Source organism: Carcharhinus amblyrhynchos, unplaced genomic scaffold, assembly GCF_965287045.1.
Source record: "Carcharhinus amblyrhynchos unplaced genomic scaffold, sCarAmb.v2.hapA chromosome_347, whole genome shotgun sequence".
NCBI classification, from domain to species: domain Eukaryota; kingdom Metazoa; phylum Chordata; class Chondrichthyes; order Carcharhiniformes; family Carcharhinidae; genus Carcharhinus; species Carcharhinus amblyrhynchos.
The window spans coordinates 27,832-49,461 of record NW_027650087.1 but is presented as its reverse complement, the minus strand read 5'-3'; the positions used below and the strand labels follow the sequence as shown (position 1 = coordinate 49,461).

Below are 21,630 nucleotides of genomic sequence, written 5' to 3'. Positions count from 1 at the left end.
TCACAACACCAGGTTGAAGTCCAACAGGTTTATTTGGTAGCAAAATCCGCTAGCTTTTGGAGCACTGTCCCTTCCTCAGGGAACTGTCTGCATTGCCAGGAGTCGGGAAAAAGCTTACCAATTTTCACAGTAACTGCATTGCCAATCCACCTAACCTGCACATCTTTGGACTGTGGGAGGAAACCCACGCAGACACAGGGAGAATGTGCAAACTCCAGGGCTGGAATTGAACCCTAGCGGTGTGGGGCAGCAGTGCTCACCACTGTGCAATGAAGTTACTGTGAAAATCAGGGGGGGAAAAGACTTGGATTTTCACAGTAACTTCATTGCGGTGTTAATGTAAACCTACTATTTTTCTACTTTAGAAAAATCTCGGAAAAAAAAATTCGGGAGAAGGATCCCTTTTAAAAAAAAGTTGGCAGGGAGAATAAACCCTTTAAAAACAAAATTAGTTGGGAGCAGAATCCCTTTAAGAGAAAAGTTAGCTGGGAGAATAATGGAGGAAAGTTTGGAAGAAGGGACCCTTTAAAGAAAAGTTAGGGAGACGGATCCCTTTAAAAATTCCCCTTCTCCTTGTAAGTCAGTGTTGTGTGTGTCTGGGGGAGGTGTTTACAAAGGAAAGGTCTTTAAGCGAGGAAGTAGCGTTGTGTATTAACGCCCTGCCTTTCTCTCTGGTCCAGTCAACTAGGGCGTGGCCAGTATAAAGACAAAGGGGAACTTTACAAAGTAAAAAGGGGGAAAGCCCTTCCAAACGGGGCAGAGCAGAGGGAGGAGAGAGCCCCAGCAGAGGCAAGAAGTCACTCTTCAACAGAGAGAGAGAAAGAAAATATTAGCAACTGCAGAAAGTGCAGGAGGCGCCTGTGTTACAGAATCGCCCTCACATCGATTGCAACACATCGTTTGGAGGCGGAGAGCTTGCATAGAAAGTCAGGCAAAGACAAGAGAGGGTTAGGCTGCCATCGCGCCCCCCCCCCCAGCTCTAATACTCACCCCTTTGCAAGAGAGCAGCTTGGTGGGGACAGAGAGAGATGAATGGGATGCAGAGTGAGGTCTCCAGCAGCCTGGTATCCGGCATCGAGGGTCTGCCCCCCCTGCCAAAGGGGCTCAGCGGCATCCTCAACTCCAGCGGGGGCTCCTGGCGCGACGTGGAGAGGGTCTACGCCAAGAGGACCATGATCCAGGACGAGCTGAGCCGCCCCTGCCTCCCCGCCACCGAGAAGCTCTTGCGGAACAAGCCGGCCAACCTCGACGCAGCCCTGGCGGTGCTCCGGAAGGAGATGGTAAGCTCGGTGCCCCCCCCCCCGTACCCGTTCACCCCCTCCCCCTGTACCTGCTCATTCCACCACCCCCCCGTACCCACCACCCTTCCACCCATCATCACACCAGCCTGTATGAAATGGCCACACACACACACACCCATGCACCGACAGCCATTGGTATCCCTCGCTCTCCTTCAAGCCACGCGAGTTTGAACCCTGCCTGCGCCTAGTCCAGATTAACACCCCCATTACCGATACCGAGGGAGCCCTGCACTGCTGGAGTGCCATTCCTTTTGTTTTGTGATTCACATTTGATCCTCCAAAATGGATCACCTGTCTTGAGCGCAGATAGAACTCAAAGAACAAAGAAAATTCCAGCACAAGAACAGGCCCTTCGGCCCCTCCAAGCCTGCACTGACCATGCTGCCCCGACTGAACTAAACCCCCTTCCCTTCCGGGGACCATATCCCTCTATTCCCATCCTATTCATGGATTTGTCCAGATGCCCCTTAAAACTCACTATCGTATCCGCTTCCACTCCCTCCCCCAGCAGCGAGTTCCAGGCACCCACCACCCTCTGTGTAAAAACACTTGCCCCATACATCTCTTTTAAACCTTGCCCCTTAAACCTGTGGCCCCCCCCCTAGTAATTAACTCTTCCACCCTGGGAAAAAGCTTCTGACTATCCACTCTGTCCATGCCCCTCATAATCTTGTAGACTTCTATCAGGTCTCCCCTCAATCTCTGTCGCTCCAGTGAGAACAAACCAAGTTTCTCCAACCTGTCCTCATAGCTAATGCCTTCCATACCAGGCAACATCCTGGTAAATCTTTTCTGTACCCTCTCCAAAGCCTCCACATCCTTCTGGTAGTGTCGCGACCAGAATTGAACACTATATTCAGTTCAACTCATTAATGCAAGTCCTCCACCACTTCCCTCCCTCTCTACCACATCCAAAACATCGAAACCACAAGATATTGGGTGACACAGTGGGTTAACACTGCTGCCTCACAGAGCCAGGGACCCAGGTTCGATTCCCGGGGGCACGGTGACACAGTGGGTTAACACTGCTGCCTCACAGCGCCAGGGACCCGGGTTCGATTCCCGGGGACACGGTGACACAGTGGGTTAACACTGCTGTCTCACAGACCCAGGGACCCGGGTTCGATTCCCGGGGTCACGGTGACACAGTGGGTTAACACTGCTGTCTCACAGAGCCAGGGACCCGGGTTCGATTCCCAGGGGCACGGTGACACAGTGGGTTAACGCTGCTGTCTCACAGCGCCAGGGACCCGGGTTCGATTCCCGGGGGCACGGTGACACAGTGGGTTAACACTGCTGCCTCACAGAGCCAGGGACCTGGGTTCGATTCCCGGGGACACGGTGACACAGTGGGTTAACACTGCTGTCTCACAGAGCCAGGGACCCGGGTTCGATTCCCAGGGGCACGGTGATACAGTGGGTTAACACTGCTGTCTCACAGAGCCAGGGACCCAGGTTCGATTCCCGGGGGCACGGTGACACAGTGGGTTAACACTGCTGCCTCACAGCGCCAGGGACCCGGGTTCGATTCCCGGGGGCACGGTGACACAGTGGGTTAACACTGCTGCCTCACAGCGCCAGGGACCCGGGTTCAATTCCTGGGGGCACGGTGACACAGTGGGTTAACACTGCTGCCTCACAGCGCCAGGGACCCGGGTTCGATTCCCGGCTTGGGTCACTGTCTGTGTGGAGTCTGCACGTTCTCCCCGTGTCTGTGTGGGTTTCCTCCGGGTGCTCCGGTTTCCTCCCACAGTCTGAAAGACGTGCTGGTTAAGGTGCTACAGAGGGAGCTTTACCCTGTATCTAACCCCATGCTGTACCTGTCCTGGGAGTGTTTGATGGGGGACAGTGTAGAGGGAGCTTTACTCTGTATCTAACCCCGTGCTGTACCTGTCCTGGGAGTGTTTGATGGGGGGACAGTGTAGAGGGAGCTTTACTCTGTATCTAACCCCGTGCTGTACCTGTCCTGGGAGTGTTTGATGGGGGGACAGTGTAGAGGGAGCTTTACTCTGTATCTAATCCCGTGCTGTACCTGTCCTGGGAGTGTTTGATGGGGGGACAGTGTAGAGGGAGCTTTACTCTGTATCTACCCCCGTGCTGTCCCTGTCCTGGGAGTGTTTGATGGGGGACAGTGTAGAGGGAGCTTTACTCTGTATCTAACCCCGTGCTGTACCTGTCCTGGGAGTGTTTGATGGGGGGACAGTGTAGAGGGAGCTTTACTCTGTATCTAACCCCGTGCTGTACCTGTCCTGGGAGTGTTTGATGGGGGAAACAAGATGTGGAAAATAGCCCATTTTAATAGAGATATCCCTTACTGAGCTGAATAAAGACATTGGGTGGGATAAAACTGAGGCAAAAAACAGCCAAGTCAAACTCATTTTATTCAAACTGCATATTTGTAATGTTATTTTAAAAAGGAGGTATTTGTAAATAAGTGCATACAGGTGCTGTATGATTAAATAGTACAGTGAATAACTTAAAATGTCTGTTAAACTAAAAGAAAATGAGAGTCAGATAAATTTCCCTCATTATTAACATTCCTGTCTAATAACACTTTGTTTAACACAGTGATGTTATAGAGAGCAATCATCTTATATGAATTGTCATCAAGATATACTGTAAACTGGGGTACGGCTCCCCACACACACTGACTCTCACTGGGGTACGGCTCCCACACACACTGACTCTCACTGGGGTACGGGTCCCACACACACTGACTCTCACTGGGGTACGGCTCCCACACACACTGACTCTCACTGGGGTACGGCTCCCACACACACACTGACTCTCACTGGGGTACGGGTCCCACACACACTGACTGTCACTGGGGTACGGCTCCCACACATACTGACTCTCACTGGGGTACGGGTCCCACACACACTGACTCTCACTGGGGTACGGGGTCCACACACACTGACTCTCACTGGGGTACGGGTCCCACACACACTGACTCTCACTGGGGTACGGGTCCCACACACACTGACTCTCACTGGGGTACGGGTCCCACACACACTGACTCTCACTGGGGTACGGGTCCCACACACACTGACTCTCACTGGGGTACGGGTCCCACACACACTGACTCTCACTGGGGTACGGGTCCCACACACACTGACTCTCACTGGGGTACGACTCCCACACACACTGACTCTCACTGGGGTACGGGTCCCACACACACTGACTCTCACTGGGGTACGGGTCCCACACACACTGACTCTCACTGGGGTACGGGTCCCACACACACTGACTCTCACTGGGGTACGACTCCCACACACACTGACTCTCACTGGGGTACGGGTCCCACACACACTGACTCTCACTGGGGTACGGGTCCCACACACACTGACTCTCACTGGGGTACGGCTCCCACACACACTGACTCTCACTGGTGTACGGGTCCCACACACACTGACTCTCACTGGGGTACGGCTCCCACACACACTGACTCTCACTGGGGTACGGCTCCCACACACACTGACTCTCACTGGGGTACGGGTCCCACACACACTGACTCTCACTGGGGTACGGCTCCCACACACACTGACTCTCACTGGGGTACGGGTCCCACACACACTGACTCTCACTGGGGTACGGCTCCCACACACACTGACTCTCACTGGGGTACGGCTCCCACACAGACTGGAGTTGTGTGTAACTGGCAGTGTGTGTGCTGAAAGACTCTTGTCTCTCTGTGTCTCCTGCAGCTGCTGTTTGATGGATGGAGGGTTGAGTTTAGATCTCTGTTAACTCAGTCCCAGAGGCCATCCTCGGAGAATTAGAATATCTCTTTACCAGCCTCCAGCTAATCAGAACAATCCCATTACTGCCCCTCTCCACTGTATTCCTCCCTCCAGAATTAAACCTGGCTGTGTGTTTTTACTGAGCCTCCTTCCCCTAACTGCCTCCCCCCACCCAAACCTTCCCCTCAGAAAGGAACAGCTCTGAGGGGCTGAATGGCCTCCTCCTCTTTCCGCCTTCCCCGACACGGTGTGTCCCTGCCCTTTGATCAAGCACCTCACCCTGTGCGACCGGGTGTAGGGTGCAGGGGTGTAGTATCTGACTGCAGATCGCAGGGAGGGTGGGAGTTCAGGGACTTGGGGGGTGGGGGGGGTGCAGGGGGGTGTACATTGGGAGTTCGGGGACTGGGGGAGGGGGTGGGTGTACATTGGGAGTTCGGGGATTGGGGGGAGGGGGTGGGTGTACATTGGGAGTTCGGGGACTGGGGGGGGTGGGTGTACATTGGGAGTTCGGGGACTGGGGGGTGGGTGTACATTGGGAGTTCGGGGACTGGGGGGGTGGGTGTACATTGGGAGTTCGGGGACTGGGGGGGGTGGGTGTACATTGGGAGTTCGGGGACTGGGGGAGGGGGTGGGTGTACATTGGGAGTTCGGGGACTGGGGGGGTGGGTGTACATTGGGAGTTCGGGGACTGGGGGGGGTGGGTGTACATTGGGAGTTCGGGGACTGGGGGAGGGGGTGGGTGTACATTGGGAGTTCGGGGACTGGGGGAGGGGGTGGGTGTACATTGGGAGTTCGGGGACTGGGGGAGGGGGTGGGTGTACATTGGGAGTTCGGGGACTGGGGGGGGGGGGTGTACATTGGGAGTTCGGGGATTGGGGGGTGCGGCGGGGTGTACATTGGGAGTTCAGGGACTGGGGGAGGTGGGTGTACATTGGGAGTTCGGGGACTGGGGGGGTGGATGTACATTGGGAGTTCGGGGACTGGGGGGGTGGATGTACATTGGGAGTTCGGGGATTGGGGGGGGGTGGGTGTACATTGGGAGTTCGGGGACTGGGGGGGGTGGGTGTACATTGGGAGTTCGGGGACTGGGGGGGTGGATGTACATTGGGAGTTCGGGGACTGGGGGGGTGGATGTACATTGGGAGTTTGGGGATTGGGGGGAGGGGGTGGGTGTACATTGGGAGTTCGGGGACTGGGGGGGGTGGGTGTACATTGGGAGTTCGGGGACTGGGGGGGGGGTGTACATTGGGAGTTCGGGGACTGGGGGGGTGGGTGTACATTGGGAGTTCGGGGATTGGGGGAGGGGGTGGATGTACATTGGGAGTTTGGGGATTGGGGGGAGGGGGTGGGTGTACATTGGGAGTTCGGGGACTGGGGGGGGTGGGTGTACATTGGGAGTTCGGGGATTGGGGGGGGGTGGGTGTACATTGGGAGTTCGGGGACTGGGGGGGGTGGGTGTACATTGGGAGTTCGGGGATTGGGGGGGGTGGGTGTACATTGGGAGTTCGGGGATTGGGGGGGGGTGGGTGTACATTGGGAGTTCGGGGACTGGGGGGGTGGGTGTACATTGGGAGTTCGGGGATTGGGGGAGGGGGTGGATGTACATTGGGAGTTTGGGGATTGGGGGGAGGGGGTGGGTGTACATTGGGAGTTCGGGGACTGGAGGGGGTGGGTGTACATTGGGAGTTCGGGGACTGGGGGGGGTGGGTGTACATTGGGAGTTCGGGGACTGGGGGGGTGGGTGTACATTGGGAGTTCGGGGACTCGGGGGGGGGTGGGTGTACATTGGGAGTTCGGGGACTGGGGGGGGTGGGTGTACATTGGGAGTTCGGGGATTGGGGGGGTGGGTGTACATTGGGAGTTCGGGGATTGGGGGGGGTGGGTGTACATTGGGAATTCGGGGATTGGGGGGGGTGGGTGTACATTGGGAGTTCGGGGATTGGGGGGGGGTGGGTGTACATTGGGAGTTCGGGGACTGGGGGGGTGGGTGTACGTTGCCTTGATCTGTCCTCTGCTTAATCCACATGTTTAAAGGGGGCGCTTTGACTCAGAAGGGATCCAGACTGATTCTCCCTGCCTCGCCCAGGGATCACTGGACAGTGATCAGGAGCAGGAACCCTGGCTGATTTCCCCCCTCTCTCTCTAACCCAGTGATCAGGAGCAGGAACCCTGGCTGATTTCCCCCCTCTCTCTCTAACCCAGGGATCACTGGACAGTGATCAGGAGCAGGAATCCTGGCTGATTTCCCCTCTCTCTCTCTAACCCAGGGATCACTGGACAGTGATCAGGAGCAGGAACCCTGGCTGATTTCCCCTCTCTCTCTAACCCAGGGATCACTGGACAGTGATCAGGAGCAGGAACCCTGGCTGATTTCCCCTCTCTCTCTCTCTAACCCAGGGATCACTGGACAGTGATCAGGAGCAGGAACCCTGGCTGATTTCCCCTCTCTCTCTAACCCAGGGATCACTGGACAGGGATCAGGAGCAGGAACCCTGGCTGATTTCCCCTCTCTCTCTCTCTAACCCAGGGATCACTGGACAGTGATCAGGAGCAGGAACCCTGGCTGATTTCCCCCCTCTCTCTCTCTCTAACCCAGGGATCACTGGACAGTGATCAGGAGCAGGAACCCTGGCTGATTTCCCCTCTCTCTCTCTCTCTAACCCAGGGATCACTGGACAGGGATCAGGAGCAGGAACCCTGGCTGATTTCCCCTCTCTGTCTCTAACCCAGGGATCACTGGACAGTGATCAGGAGCAGGAACCCTGGCTGATTTCCCCCACCCTCTTCTCTCCCGCTAACCCTGGGCTGTCTGGACAACGAGTGACTTGACTGAACTGCCCCTGTCCCAGAAGACTCGGAACACTCACTGTAAGCTTCAGATTCACCTGTTCCCTCAGTTCAGGTTGGTAACGCAATTGGGAATCGCGCAAGGGTGATGGGCAGCTCAGGATTGCCACAATTAACCGACAGACACCCCCCCCCCCCCCCCCCCGCATCTCTTCCTCAGGTAGCACGGTGGCACAGTGGGTTAGTACTGTGCCTCACTGCGCCAGGGACCCGGGTTCGATTGGGTCACTGTCTGTGTGGAGTCTGCGCATTCTCCCCGTGTCTGCGTGGGTTTCCTCCGGGTGCTCCGGTTTCCTCCCACCGTGCAAAAGACGAGCTGGTTAGGGTGCTAAATTCTCCCTCAGTGTAACCCGAACAGGAGTGTGGGCGACTAGGGGAATTTTCACAGTAACTTCATTGCGGTGTTAATGTAAGCCTTACCTGTGGCACTAACAAATTAAACTTTGCTTTACTCCAGGTGGGCTTGCGCCAACTGGACATGTCATTACTGTGCCAGCTGTGGTCACTGTACGAGTCCATGCAGGAGTACAAGGGTCTGTACCAGGACATGACCTTGTCTATGCACTCCTTGGCTGCGGACACTGCTTACTATGATGATGAGGAAGAATACGAGGCAGACCAGGCCGGCGTGGAACGCCCGAGGGACGACGCCTCGAGCAACAGCCTCAAAGTCCCCCAGACACAGAACTCCCGCGACCAGTGGCTTCAAGATTCCTTCCACATTTCAATATAGAACCCAACGCTCTTCTCCCCCATTTCCCAGTCTCCCAGCTCACTTTTACTTTGTGGGGGGGGGAGGGGAATATTTATTCCCAGGATTTGAGTGTTGCGGACGGAGTCAAGGATCCATTTCCCCGTTCCCGAGTGCGTGTTTGGGAGCTGCTGATAGTGGAGTGTCTGCCTCATCCGTTTCGGAGGGCAGTTGCTGTGGCTCTGGAGGCCAAACTGTGTAAGAATGGCGGATTCCTTCCCTAAAGGACACGAGATGGGTTTTTCCAACAATGTTCGATGATAGTTTGTTACAGTAACTGAGACTAGCTTTATAATTCCACATTTCTTTTATCATACAATCCCTACAGTATAGAAAGAGGCCATTCAGCCCATCGAGCCTGCACCGACAACAATCTTTACCCTGCTAATCCCATAAGGAACAATTTAGCATGGCCAATCCACCTAACCTGCACCTTTGGACACTAAGGGGCAATTTAGCATGGCCAATCCACCCTAACCTGCACATCCTTGGACACTAAGGGGCAATTTAGCATGGCCAATCCACCCTAACCTGCACATCCTTGGACACTAATGGACAATTTAGCACGGCCAATCCACCCTAACCTACACATCTTTGGACACTAAGGGGCAATTTAGCATGGCCAATCCACCCTAACCTACACATCTTTGGACACTAAGGGGCAATTTAGCATGGCCAATCCACCCTAACCTGCACATCTTTGGACACTAATGGACAATTTAGCACGGCCAATCCACCCTAACCTACACATCTTTGGACACTAAGGGGCAATTTAGCATGGCCAATCCACCCTAACCTGCACATCTTTGGACACTAAGGGGCAATTTAGCATGGCCAATCCACCCTAACCTGCACATCTTTGGACACTAAGGGGCAATTTAGCATGGCCAATCCACCCTAACCTGCACATCATTGGATACTAAGGGGAATTTATCTTGGCCAATCCACCTAACCTGCAACATCTTTAGACACTAAGGGGCAATTTACCATGGCCAATCCACCAAATCAACATGTCTTTTGGACTGTGGGAGGAAGCCCACAGACATGGGGAGAACGTGCAGACTCCACACAATTGAAGTTAAGTTCCACCAGGTGCCGTGATGGGATTTGAACCCATGTCCCCCCCGCCATCCCCCTTGAGATTAGCCTGGCCTGTTGTCCAGCCCTTAAGGCCAGTGAATATCAGGCCTCGCTATCACAGCCAGACCATGCAGAATCGTGGAGGAAAGATGGGGGCGTGGGGGGAAGGCGGGAATGAGATGGAGGGATGGATAAATGGGAAGGTGTCAGGGGGAAAGGAGGGAGGTGAAAGGTTCCAGAGAAGGATCTGGAAGCTTTTGGACCATCTTGCCTCCATGTGATGCATGTATAGAATCTGATGTGAATTTATGTAGCGTCTGCACTATCAGCTTAGACTGAACTAAATAGCAGACTTTGCTTCATTTTCCACTCGGGAAAATTGATCTAAAGATTGTTCTTATATTCTGAGGCTCCCCGTAACACATTTAATTAATATTCGCGGTGATGCCAAAATGGAGGCCACCTTGCCTGCACTGAGAACACTAACTTGTTCGGTGAGAGTCAGTGTGTGTGGGACTTGTACCCCAGTGAGAGTCAGTGTGTGTGGGACCCGTACCCCAGTGAGAGTCAGTGTGTGTGGGAGCCGTACCCCAGTGAGAGTCAGTGTGTGTGGGACCCGTACCCCAGTGAGAGTCAGTGTGTGTGGGACCCGTACCCCAGTGAGAGTCAGTGTGTGTGGGACCTGTACCCCAGTGAGAGTCAGTGTGTGTGGGACCCGTACCCCAGTGAGAGTCAGTGTGTGTGGGACCCGTACCCCAGTGAGAGTCAGTGTGTGTGGGTCCCGTACCCCAGTGAGAGTCAGTGTGTGTGGGTCCCGTACCCCAGTGAGAGTCAGTGTGTGTGGGACCCGTACCCCAGTGAGAGTCAGTGTGTGTATGGGACCAGTATCCCAGTGAGAGTCTGTGTGTGTGGGACCCGTATCCCAGTGAGAGTCAGTGTGTGTGGGACCCGTACCCCAGTGAGAGTCAGTGTGTGTGGGACCCGTACCCCAGTGAGAGTCAGTGTGTGTGGGTCCCGTACCCCAGTGAGAGTCAGTGTGTGTGGGTCCCGTACCCCAGTGAGAGTCAGTGTGTGTGGGTCCCGTACCCCAGTGAGAGTCAGTGTGTGTGGGACCCGTACCCCAGTGAGAGTCAGTGTGTGTATGGGACCCGTATCCCAGTGAGAGTCTGTGTGTGTGGGACCCGTACCCCAGTGAGAGTCAGTGTGCGTGGGACCCGTACCCCAGTGAGAGTCAGTGTGCGTGGGAGCCGTACCCCAGTGAGAGTCAGTGTGTGTGGGTCCCGTACCCCAGTGAGAGTCAGTGTGTGTGGGACCTGTACCCCAGTGAGAGTCAGTGCGCGTGGGAGCTGTACCCCAGTGAGAGTCAGTGTGTGTGGGACCCGTACCCCAGTGAGAGTCAGTGTGTGTGGGACCCCGTACCCCAGTGAGAGTCAGTGTGCGTGGGATCCCGTACCCCAGTGAGAGTCAGTGTGTGTGAGAGCCGTACCCCAGTGAGAGTCAGTGTGTGAGGGACCCGTACCCCAGTGAGAGTCAGTGTGTGTGGGACCCGTACCCCAGTGAGAGTCAGTGTGTGTGGGACCCGTACCCCAGTTTACAGTATATCTTGATGACAATTCATATAAGATGATTGCTCTCTATAACATCACTGTGTTAAACAGAGAGTTATTAGACAGGAATGTTAATAATGAGGGAAATTTATCTGACTTTCATTTTCTTTTAGTTTAACAGACGTTTTAAGTTATTCACTGTACTATTTAATCATACAGCACCTGTATGCACTTATTTACAAATACCTCCTTTTTAAAATAACATTACAAATATGCAGTTTGAATAAAATGAGTTTGACTTGGCTGTTTTTTGCCTCAGTTTTATCCCACCCAATGTCTTTATTCAGCTCAGTAAGGGATATCTCTATTAAAATGGGCTATTTTCCACATCTTGTTTCCCCCATCAAACACTCCCAGGACAGGTACAGCACGGGGTTAGATACAAGAGATCTCATTGGAACGTTTTGTCAGGGTGGCTGCATTAACTGAAGGGGCTGAATGGCCTCCTGCTGTATTTTGTGATTCTGTGAAGCCATTCCTCCCCTTCAGCCTGTGAAAAGGGGAGAGAGTTCCGGATGTGGGTGGGGGAAGCGTACCCCCCCACGTCACCCCCTGAATTTCCTGGGTCTAACTTTAAGACAAGGTGGAGCAGGAGTAGGCCATTCGGCCCATTGAGACTGCTCCCCCATGCAATGAGATCGTATCTGCCGTAATCCTCATCACTTTCCTGCCTTACCAACACCGCTACCTTCTCAGGAGGCTAAGGAAATTTGGCATGTCCGATACGCACCTGTCTACATCAACAGGGACAAAGTAGAAAAGGTCGACAGCTTCGGGTTTTTAGGTGTCCAGATCACCAACAACCTGTCCTGGTCCCCCCCTTGCCGACACTATAGTTAAGAAAGCCCCACCAATGCCTCTATTTTCTCAGAAGACTAAGGAAATTTGGCATGTCCGCTACGACTCTCACCAACCTTTACAGATGCCCCATAGAAAGCATTCTTTCTGGTTGTATCACCGCTTGGTATGGGCTCCTGCTCTGCCCAAAACCACAAGGAACTACAAAAGGTTGTGAATGTAGCCCAATCCATCACACAAACCAGCCTCCCATCCATTGACTCTGTCTACACTTCCCACTGCCTCGGGAAAAGCAGCCGGCATAATTAAGGACCCCACACACCCCGGACATTCCCTCTTCCACCTTCTTCCATCAGGAAAAAGATACAAAAGTCTGAGGTCCCGTACCGACCGACTCAAGAACAGCTTCTTCCCTGCTGCTGTCAGACTTTTGAATGGACCTACCTGACATTAAGTTGATCTTTCTCTACACACTCGCTGTGACTGTAACACTACATTCTGCACCCTCTCCTTTCCTTCTCTAAGAACGGTATGCTTTGTCTGTATAGCGCGCAAAAAACAATACTTTTCACTGCATCTCAATACCTGTAGCAATAATAAATCAAATTAAAACATTATCTCATTGTTCTGCACAGGAATTTAACGAGTGCAAACTGCCCGCTGTGTTTCCTGCCTGAAAATAATCTAACTTCATCAAGCAGTCCATTGGATGTAAAGCACATTGAGATGTCCAGTGACTGTGAAAGGTGCTATATAAATACTATCCTTATTCTTTTCCCACCTCCCACAACTTGCTGGAAAGCCCTTCACATTTCTATCGTTTCTCAGCTGATTCTTTCAAAATTGACATCAAATGATGGTAACTCTGCCCATCTCTCCAGATGGCCATAAAACAATAGATAAGGGTCACGGGTGAAGGCGGGCGGGGGGGGGGGCCTGGTTGTGTTAAAATGGCAGCGCCGGCTCGTTGGGCCGAAGGGCCTGTTTCCAGGGCTGTTTTGTTCTTTGCTGCCCGATGTGCTGAGTATTTCCAGATGCTTCTATTTATACATCGGGTTTCCTCCAGTTTCCTCCCACAGTCCAAAGATGGGTAGGTTAGGGTGGATTGGCCATGCTAAATTGCCCCTTAGTGTCCAAAGACGTGTAGGTTAGGTGGATTGGCCATGCTAAATTGCCCCTTAGTGTCCAGAGATGTGCAGGTTAGGTGGATTGGCCATGCTAAATTGCCCCTTAGCGTCCAAAGATGTGCGGGTTAGGTGGATTGGCCATGCTAAATTGCCCCTTACTGTCCAAAGATGTGTGGGTTAGGTGGATTGGCGGTGCTAAAATTGCTTCTTAAGCATGAGGGAGATAAGCAGGGTAAATACTGGGGTTATGGTAATAGGACCTGGCTGGGATGATTGTTGCTGTAAGCTCAATGGGTCGAATAGTCTCGTACTGCACTGTAGGAAGTCTATGATTCTACGTTAACCTGGGCTCAAGGTCCAATCAGGATCTGAACCGGTTAGGGAACCATTCTATAGACACCAAAAACATGTCACATATTTGACAGTTAAAAATGCGACAGCTGGACGTTGGGATATTTAATACATTTTAAAAATATATTTATATACACATTCACATACACACCCCCCCCACACACTCAGTGGGATTGATAAAAACCAACTGAATCAGCAGCAGTAACACAGAACAAATTGTTCCATCTATAAACTGGCATCATCTGCACTGAAACTCCACAGAGTTGAAGGTCGGTGAGTAAACTCCAATTCGGGTCAGTCAGAGCACCAGCTGCACGCAGGAAACTGATCGATTGCTGGAGGCTGGCGGCGCTGGCTTCTGAGCGGAGGCCCACGTCAAGCGGTGACATCTCACAAACCAACGCAGCACCTTCAACAATCACCTTTCCACCCGCGGGTGGCGAAATAAGGGCGCGTGGGTCTGAGGCTGTCTCTTTAAATCCCCCTCCCCTGGTCCGTAGAGAAAATCCTTGCACAGGAGAGAAACGGGCAGTAGTACTTTGTTGATGGAGCCACCAGCATTCGATTTAGTCGGATCTCTGTTTTTGTAGGAATTTGGCCTCATCAGTTCTGCCTTCCGCGAAGAGTCACTGATGACCAGAATGTCCCTTCCATCGATGGGACTTTGAACCCACTTTTTGCCACACTCCCATACGCAGCTGGGCAACGAGGTGCCGTCAGTTTTGCTGTTTTAACTACAGCACGCACCTCACCGTGGGGAGAATTAGACGCGACCGTGGCCCTCGGAGTTAAGGGTTAATCGAGCAGTCCAGGTTTAAGGTCGCGGCAAGGAGAGGGCACGCAGTTCACTGGGGAGCACTGGCAAAGCTGACGGGACTAGCAAACACAGCCGCCAACCCAGAAGAGTAAAACGCACCGTCACAAAATCCTTGGCCACACGATTCTGTGGGCGTCTGAGAGGCCGGGGGGGGGGAGCAGGTGCACGAGAAGCGGGCAGCAGGCACACGAGAGGGGGTAGCAGAGAAGGGAGGGGCACTGTGGCATCCCATCGAGGGATGTCGGACCCCATGAAAGCGGGAAGAAAGAGCGAGGTAATACGGCACCAACAGAAAGGGCTGTGTGGAAGGAGGTGGGGAGAGAGGGCAGTTGAAAACAATCCATATTTTTTTTTGGGATCAGACCTCATTCTGTACATCGTCTTTAACATTTCCATGTGATGAAATAAAAAACAGAAACTCCAGGCGTAACGCTGGAAAGATGAGTAAGGCACCGAGAGTGGGAACTGGGTTTTTACACCACAGGGGCGCAGGAACTGGCACCTCGCTTCGGAGGGCCATAATGATGTGGTGCAGGGCACGGCAGGCACACCTTAAACTGCCCCTCTGCTTGACGGGTGGCATTGACAGGGGGCATGTGCCTCACAGCAAACTGGGCACTCATTCCTAGGGGAGGGGTTCTTAACTGGCCAGGATTAAAACTTCCTCTCTGGGCAGGGGTATTTAACATGCTGTATCGGTCGCTCATGCCCGGGGCTGGGGAATTTAACAGGCCGAAACGGGCACTCATTCCCTGAACAGGGGAATTTAACAGGCCCGAGTGGACACTCATTCCCGGAACAGGGTTATTTAACAGTCTAGATCGGGCACTCGCTTCCACACGGGGGTTACTTATCAGGCCAGAACGGGCATTCATTCCCAAAGCAGGGGAATTTAACAGGCCCGAGTGGGGAATTGGTCCCGGAGCAGGGGTATTTAACAGGCTCGAGCGGAGATTCGCTCTGAGGGCAGGGGTATTTAACAGTCTGGAATGGGCACTTGCTCTGATGGCGGGGGTGTTTAACAGTCTGGAACGGGCACTCTTTCCTGGAGCAGCAGTATTTGACAGGCCCGAACGGGCATGCATTTTCAGAACAAGGCTTTTCAAAGGACTAGGCTGGGTACTCTTTCCCGGAGTGGGAGTACTTAATGGAATAGACTCTGTACTTTTTGCTGGAGCGGAGGTAATTAACAGATTAGACTCCGTCCTCTCTCCCGGAGCGGGAGTAACTGACGGATTAGCCTCTGTCCCCTCTCCCAGAGTGGGGGTAACTGACGGATTAGACTCCGTACTCTCTCCCGGAGTGGGGGTAACTGATGGATTAGCCTCCGTCCCCTCTCCTGGAGTGTGGGTAACTGATGGATTAGCCTCCATCCCCTCTCCTGGAGTGGGGGTAACTGATGGATTAGCCTCCATCCCCTCTCCTGGAGCGGGGGTAACTGATGGATTAGCCTCCATCCCCTCTCCTGGAGTGTGGGTAACTGATGGATTAGCCTCCATCCCCTCTCCTGGAGTGGGGGTAACTGATGGATTAGCCTCTGTACTGTCTCCCGGAGTGGGGGTAACTGATGGATTAGCCTCTGTCCCCTCTCCCGGAGTGGGGGTAACTGATGGATTAGACTCCGTACTCTCTCCCGGAGTGGGGGTAACTGATGGATTAGCCTCCATCCCCTCTCCTGGAGCGGGGGTAACTGATGGATTAGCCTCCATCCCCTCTCCTGGAGTGGGGGTAACTGATGAATTAGCCTCCATCCCCTCTCCTGGAGTGTGGGTAACTGATGGATTAGCCTCCATCCCCTCTCCTGGAGTGTGGGTAACTGATGGATTAGCCTCCATCCCCTCTCCTGGAGTGTGGGTAACTGATGGATTAGCCTCCATCCCCTCTCCTGGAGTGTGGGTAACTGATGGATTAGCCACCGTCCTCTCTCCTGGAGTGGGGGTAACTGATGGATTAGCCACCGTCCTCTCTCCTGGAGTGGGGGTAACTGATGGATTAGCCTCTGTCCTCTCTCCTGGAGTGGGGGTAACAGATGGATTAGCTTCTGTACTGTCTCCCGGAGCGGGGGTAACTGACGGATTAGATTCTGTACTCTCTCCCGGAGTGGGGGTAATTGATGGATTAGCCTCTGTACTCTCTCCCGGAGCGGGGGTAACTGATGGATTAGCCTCTGTACTCTCTCCCGGAGTGGGGGTAACTGATGGATTAGCCTCCATGCTCTCTCCTGGAGTGGGGGTAACTGACGGATTAGCCTCCATACTCTCTCCTGGAGTAGCCTCCGTCCTCTCTCCCGGAGTGGGGGTAACTGATGGATTAGACTCCGTACTCTCTCCTGGAGTGGGGGTAACTGACGGATTAGCCTCCATACTCTCTCCTGGAGTAGCCTCCGTCCTCTCTCCTGGAGTGGGGCTAACTGATGGATTAGACTCCGTACTCTCTTCCGGAGTGGGGGTAACTGATGGATTAGACTCCGTACTCTCTTCCGGAGTGGGGGTAACTGATGGATTAGCCTCTGTACTCTCTTCCGGAGTGGGGGTAACTGATGGATTAGCCTCTGTACTCTCTTCCGGAGTGGGGGTAACTGATGGATTAGCCTCTGTACTCTCTCCTGGAGCGGGGATAACTGATGGATTAGCCTCTGTACTCTCTCCCGGAGCAGGGATAACTGATGGATTAGCCTCTGTACTCTCTCCTGGAGCGGGGATAACTGATGGATTAGCCTCTGTACTCTCTCCCGGAGCAGGGGTAACTGATGGATTAGCCTCTGTACTGTCTCCCGGAGTGGGGGTAACTGATGGATTAGCCTCCGTACTCTCTCCCGGAGCGGGGGTAACTGATGGATTATACTCAGTGGTCTTTCCCAAAGCTGGTGTAATTAGTAGTTTAGACTCAATGCTAGTTTCTGTAGCAGGCGTATCCAGCGGATCAGACTGTGTATTCATTCCTGTGTTGGGAGTTTTTGACTGTGTGGAACAGGGAATCCTTCTAAGGCTGGGAGTTCTTAGCTTTCCAGAGCAATGCTTCTTCCCCAGGCTGGAAGTTTTTAACTGTCTGGAATGGGAACTTGCTCCCAAAGCACGAGTATTTAACAGTCCCAATCGGGGACTCGCTCTGCGGGTGGGGGAGTTTAACAGACCAGAACGGGGATTCGCTCCGAAGGTGGGGGTATTTAACAAGCCAGAATGGGCACTCTCTCCCAGGGCAAGGGTTTTTAACAGGTCCAAGCGGGGACTCTCTCCCAGGGTGGGGGGATTTGACAGGCCAAAGTGGGGACTCACTCCCGGAGCGGTGGGATTTAACAGGCGCAAGCGGGGACTCACTCCTGGGCCGAGGGGAGTTAACAGTCTGGAATGGGGGCTTGGTCCCGGAGTGGGGGGATTTAACAAGACAAAATGGGGACTTGGTCCCAGGGCGGAACGGGGACTTGGTCCCAAGGAGGCAGGGGGAGTTGACAGTCCAAAACGGGGACTCGGTCCCGAGGAGGCAGGTGGAGTTGACAGTCCAAAACGGGGACTCAGTCTCGGGGCAGAGGTATTTAACAAATCGAGACGGGGACTCAGTCCCAGGGTGGATCTGTGATTCGTTCCCGGGGCAGGGGGATTTAACAAGCCAAAATGGGGACTTGGTCCCAAGGCGGAACGGGGACTTGGTCCTGGGACAGGGGGATTTAAGGGGCTGAATCTGGGACTCGTTCCCGGGACAGGGGGATTTAAGGAGCCGGATCTGGGACTCGGTCCCGGGACAGGGGGATTTAAGGGGCCGGATCTGGAACTCGGTCCCGGGACAGGGGGATTTAAGGGGCTGAATCTGGGACTCGTTCCCGGGACAGGGGGATTTAAGGGGCCGGATCTGGAACTCGGTCCTGGGACAGGGGGATTTAAGAAGCCGGATCTGGAACTCATTCCCGGGACAGGGGGATTTAAGGGGCCGGATCTGGGACTCGGTCCCGGGACAGGGGGATTTAAGAAGCCGGATCTGGAACTCATTCCCGGGACAGGGGGATTTAAGGGGCCGGATCTGGAACTCGGTCCTGGGACAGGGGGATTTAAGGGGCCGGATCTGGGACTCGGTCCCGGGACAGGGGGATTTAAGGGGCCGGATCTGGGATTTAAGGGGCCGGATCTGGGACTCGGTCCTGGGACAGGGGGATTTAAGGGGCTGGATCTGGAACTCGGTCCTGGGACAGGGGGATTTAAGGGGCCGGATCTGGGACTCGGTCCCGGGACAGGGGGATTTAAGGGGCCGGATCTGGGATTTAAGGGGCCGGATCTGGGACTCGGTCCTGGGACAGGGGGATTTAAGGGGCTGGATCTGGGACTCGGTCCCGGGACAGGGGGATTTAAGGGGCCGGATCTGGGACTCGGTCCCGGGACAGGGGGATTTAAGGGGCCGGATCTGGGACTCGGTCCCGGGACAGGGGGATTTAAGGGGCCGGATCTGGGACTCGGTCCCGGGACAGGGGGATTTAAGGGGCCGGATCTGGGACTCGGTCCCGGGACAGGGGGATTTAAGAAGCCGGATCTGGAACTCATTCCCGGGACAGGGGGATTTAAGGGGCCGGATCTGGAACTCGGTCCTGGGACAGGGGGATTTAAGAAGCCGGATCTGGGACTCGGTCCCGGGACAGGGGGATTTAAGAAGCCGGATCTGGGACTTGTTCCTGGGACAGGAGGATTTAAGGGGCCGGATCTGGAACTCGGTCCTGGGACAGGGGGATTTAAGGGGCTGGATCTGGGATTTAAGGAGCCGGATCTGGAACTCGGTCCCGGGACAGGGGGATTTAAGGGGCCAGATCTGGAACTCGGTCCCGGGACAGGGGGATTTAAGAAGCCGGATCTGGGACTCGGTCCCGGGACAGGGGGATTTAAGAAGCCGGATCTGGGACTTGTTCCTGGGACAGGGGGATTTAAGGGGCCGGATCTGGGACTCATTCCCGGGGCAGGGGGATTTAAGAGAGCGGACTGGGGGCCCCCTTCCAGGGCATGGGTATTTAGCGGCAATGACCGGGCCCTTTTGGGGGGGGCGGGCGTACTCTGCGGCATTGCCCTCTTTGCGGGCTTCCTGCCATCCAGTGCGGATGCTGGAAGCACGGGAGGATGGCTGCTATCATACAGAGAACTCCCTCCAGCGAGGGTGGCTGAGGACTGATAGGCGGGCCCACTGCCCCTGGACACGCAGTGGGTAGGGTCAGGCCAGGAGCCAAGCGGATCTTTGGGCTGAAGCCGATGGCCTGGCCCAGCGTATCCGTAGTCCGGGTGGGGATAACGTAACGTTTGCTGGCCATACCTATCCAGGACACCTTTTGGTAACCAGGGGCACTCTCTCGCCTGGTGATTCGGCCTTCCACACAGCTGGCAAATATCCACCATGCTGCCAACCGGCTGTAGCTCGGTGCTCGCCCGGGACGGTCGAGCCCTAATCATTGTCCCCATGAGGAGGGCCGGATCCATCTTGTTAACGGCTCTCACTGCTGCTGCGGCATGGTTCCTGAGTGCCGATGCACAATCTGGGGGTGGGGGAATTGGGGCGGGGGGGGTGGTAGAGGGAGGGAGAGAGGGAGGGAGGGGGGAAGAGAGGGAGAAGTTTAATCAAACATCGGATCAGTGAGTGTGTGGTAAAGCGGTAAAGTTTCAATCCTTAAGGCTTTAGAAATCACTAGCTCTGTCAGAGGTGGTGCACGGTATCAAACTCTGGACCCCACACCACTGGGAGAACCAGGCCTTGGAGAAGGTGCAGCTGCTCCCACGACGGAGCAAAGGACTTCTATAAGGAGGCAGGGCAGAGTTCATTTATCAGAGCCATTCCTGAACTCCTAGGGTTAACCCACAGAGGAGAGAAACAGAAATCGTAGAATCCTTACAGTGTGGAAGGAGGCCATTCAGTCCATCATGTCTACACTGACAACAATCCCACCCAGATCCTATTCCTGTAACCCCACATATTTAGCCTACCAATCCCTCTAAGCTACACATCTTTGGACGCTAAGGGACAATTTCGCACGGCCAATCCACCTATCCCACACATCTTTGGACTGTGGGAGGAAACTGGAGCACCCGGAGGAAACCCACGCAGACACGGGAAGAACGTGCAGACTCCACACAGACAGTGACCAAAGTTGGGAGCCGAACTCAGGTGCCTGGAGCTGCGAGGCAGCAGTGCTAACCCAAGACGTACGGACCCTGGAATGTAGCAGAAGGGATAATCAGATTACAGGTTTTGAGATAAGGAGCAGGACAGACAGCGAGATAATGTTTGCCCACAGATCCCTAAAGGAAGAAAGACATTTTCTTAGGGTGGTGAAAAAGGCATATGGGACATTCGTCTTTAACATCTGAGGCACAGATTACAAAAGCAGGTTCATTGAAACACTGACTGGCAGTGCCAGGCTCTGGCAGTTTAGTGCCAGGCTTCTCCAGGGCAGTGTCAGGGTCACCGGCTGGCAGTGCAAGATTCCTCCAGAGCAGTGTCAGGGTCACCGGCTGGCAGTGCCAGGCTCCTCCAGGGCAGTGCCAGGGTCACCGGCTGGCAGTGCCAGGCTCCTCCAGGGCAGTGCCAGGGTCACCGGCTGGCAGTGCCAGGCTCCTCCAGGGCAGTGCCAGGGTCACCGGCTAGCAGTGCCAGGCTCCTCCAGGGCAGTGCCAGGGTCACCGGCTGGCAGTGCCAGGCTCCTCCAGGGCAGTGCCAGGGTCACCGGCTGGCAGTGCCAGGCTCCTCCAGGGCAGTGTCAGGGTCACCGGCTGGCAGTGCCAGGCTCCTCCAGGGCAGTGCCAGGGTCACCGGCTGGCAGTGCCAGGCTCCTCCAGGGCAGTGCCAGGGTCACCGGCTGGCAGTGCCAGGCTCCTCCAGGGCAGTAATGGCAGCCCCTCTATCCTCTCTGCCCGCCGCCCCCCGCGCGATCTCTCTCTCACCTTTGACACGCTCACCCTGCCACCCGGACAGCTCTATGTCCTGTGTGTTGTGTGTTGTGTGTGTCCCCAGCTCCTGCTGCCCAACTGAAGCAGCAAACCTCTCCGCCCGCGCACTCTCAAAATGGCCGCCAGCCGCCCGCTCCCGCCCCGTCCCCTCCCCTCTCCCGCCTGGAGTGACAGCTGCCTGCACCAATCGGATGGCGCGTCCGCCCCTACCTGGCCAATCAATGGTGGGAGGGCGGCGCCCCAATCCTGAGCGACGGCCCAGTGCAGCAATCGGATGGCGCAGCCCCTCCCCTCTCTTGT

General features: G+C 54.8%; 2 protein-coding genes across 2 annotated transcripts; one reads left to right on the top strand and one right to left on the bottom strand.

The window, feature by feature from the left end:
• The first annotated feature begins 497 nt into the window (after positions 1–497).
• On the top strand, positions 498–8,679 carry fam89b (family with sequence similarity 89 member B). The gene is made up of 2 exons (XM_080183605.1): positions 498–1,280; positions 8,346–8,679. The coding sequence occupies exons 1-2, from the start codon at positions 1,029–1,031 to the stop codon at positions 8,619–8,621; spliced, it is 528 nt and encodes a 175-aa protein (XP_080039731.1). The 5' UTR covers positions 498–1,028; the 3' UTR covers positions 8,622–8,679.
• A 4,741-nt stretch (positions 8,680–13,420) lies between these two features.
• On the bottom strand, positions 13,421–21,440 carry LOC145339215 (uncharacterized). The gene is made up of 2 exons (XM_080183609.1): positions 21,325–21,440; positions 13,421–19,922 (listed from the first exon to the last, which is right to left on the bottom strand). The coding sequence occupies exon 2, from the start codon at positions 19,864–19,866 to the stop codon at positions 14,893–14,895; it is 4,974 nt and encodes a 1,657-aa protein (XP_080039735.1). The 5' UTR covers positions 19,867–19,922; positions 21,325–21,440; the 3' UTR covers positions 13,421–14,892.
• Between the last annotated feature and the right edge of the window lie 190 nt (positions 21,441–21,630).

Coding starts and splice junctions, on each gene's coding strand:
- fam89b (XM_080183605.1), top strand. CDS start 1,029: ATGAATGGGATGCAGAGTGAGGTCTCCAGCAGCCTGGTATCCGGCATC. Junction 1,281..8,345: donor CGGTGCTCCGGAAGGAGATG/GTAAGCTCGGTG, acceptor GCTTTACTCCAG/GTGGGCTTGCGCCAACTGGA.
- LOC145339215 (XM_080183609.1), bottom strand. CDS start 19,866: ATGGATCCGGCCCTCCTCATGGGGACAATGATTAGGGCTCGACCGTCC.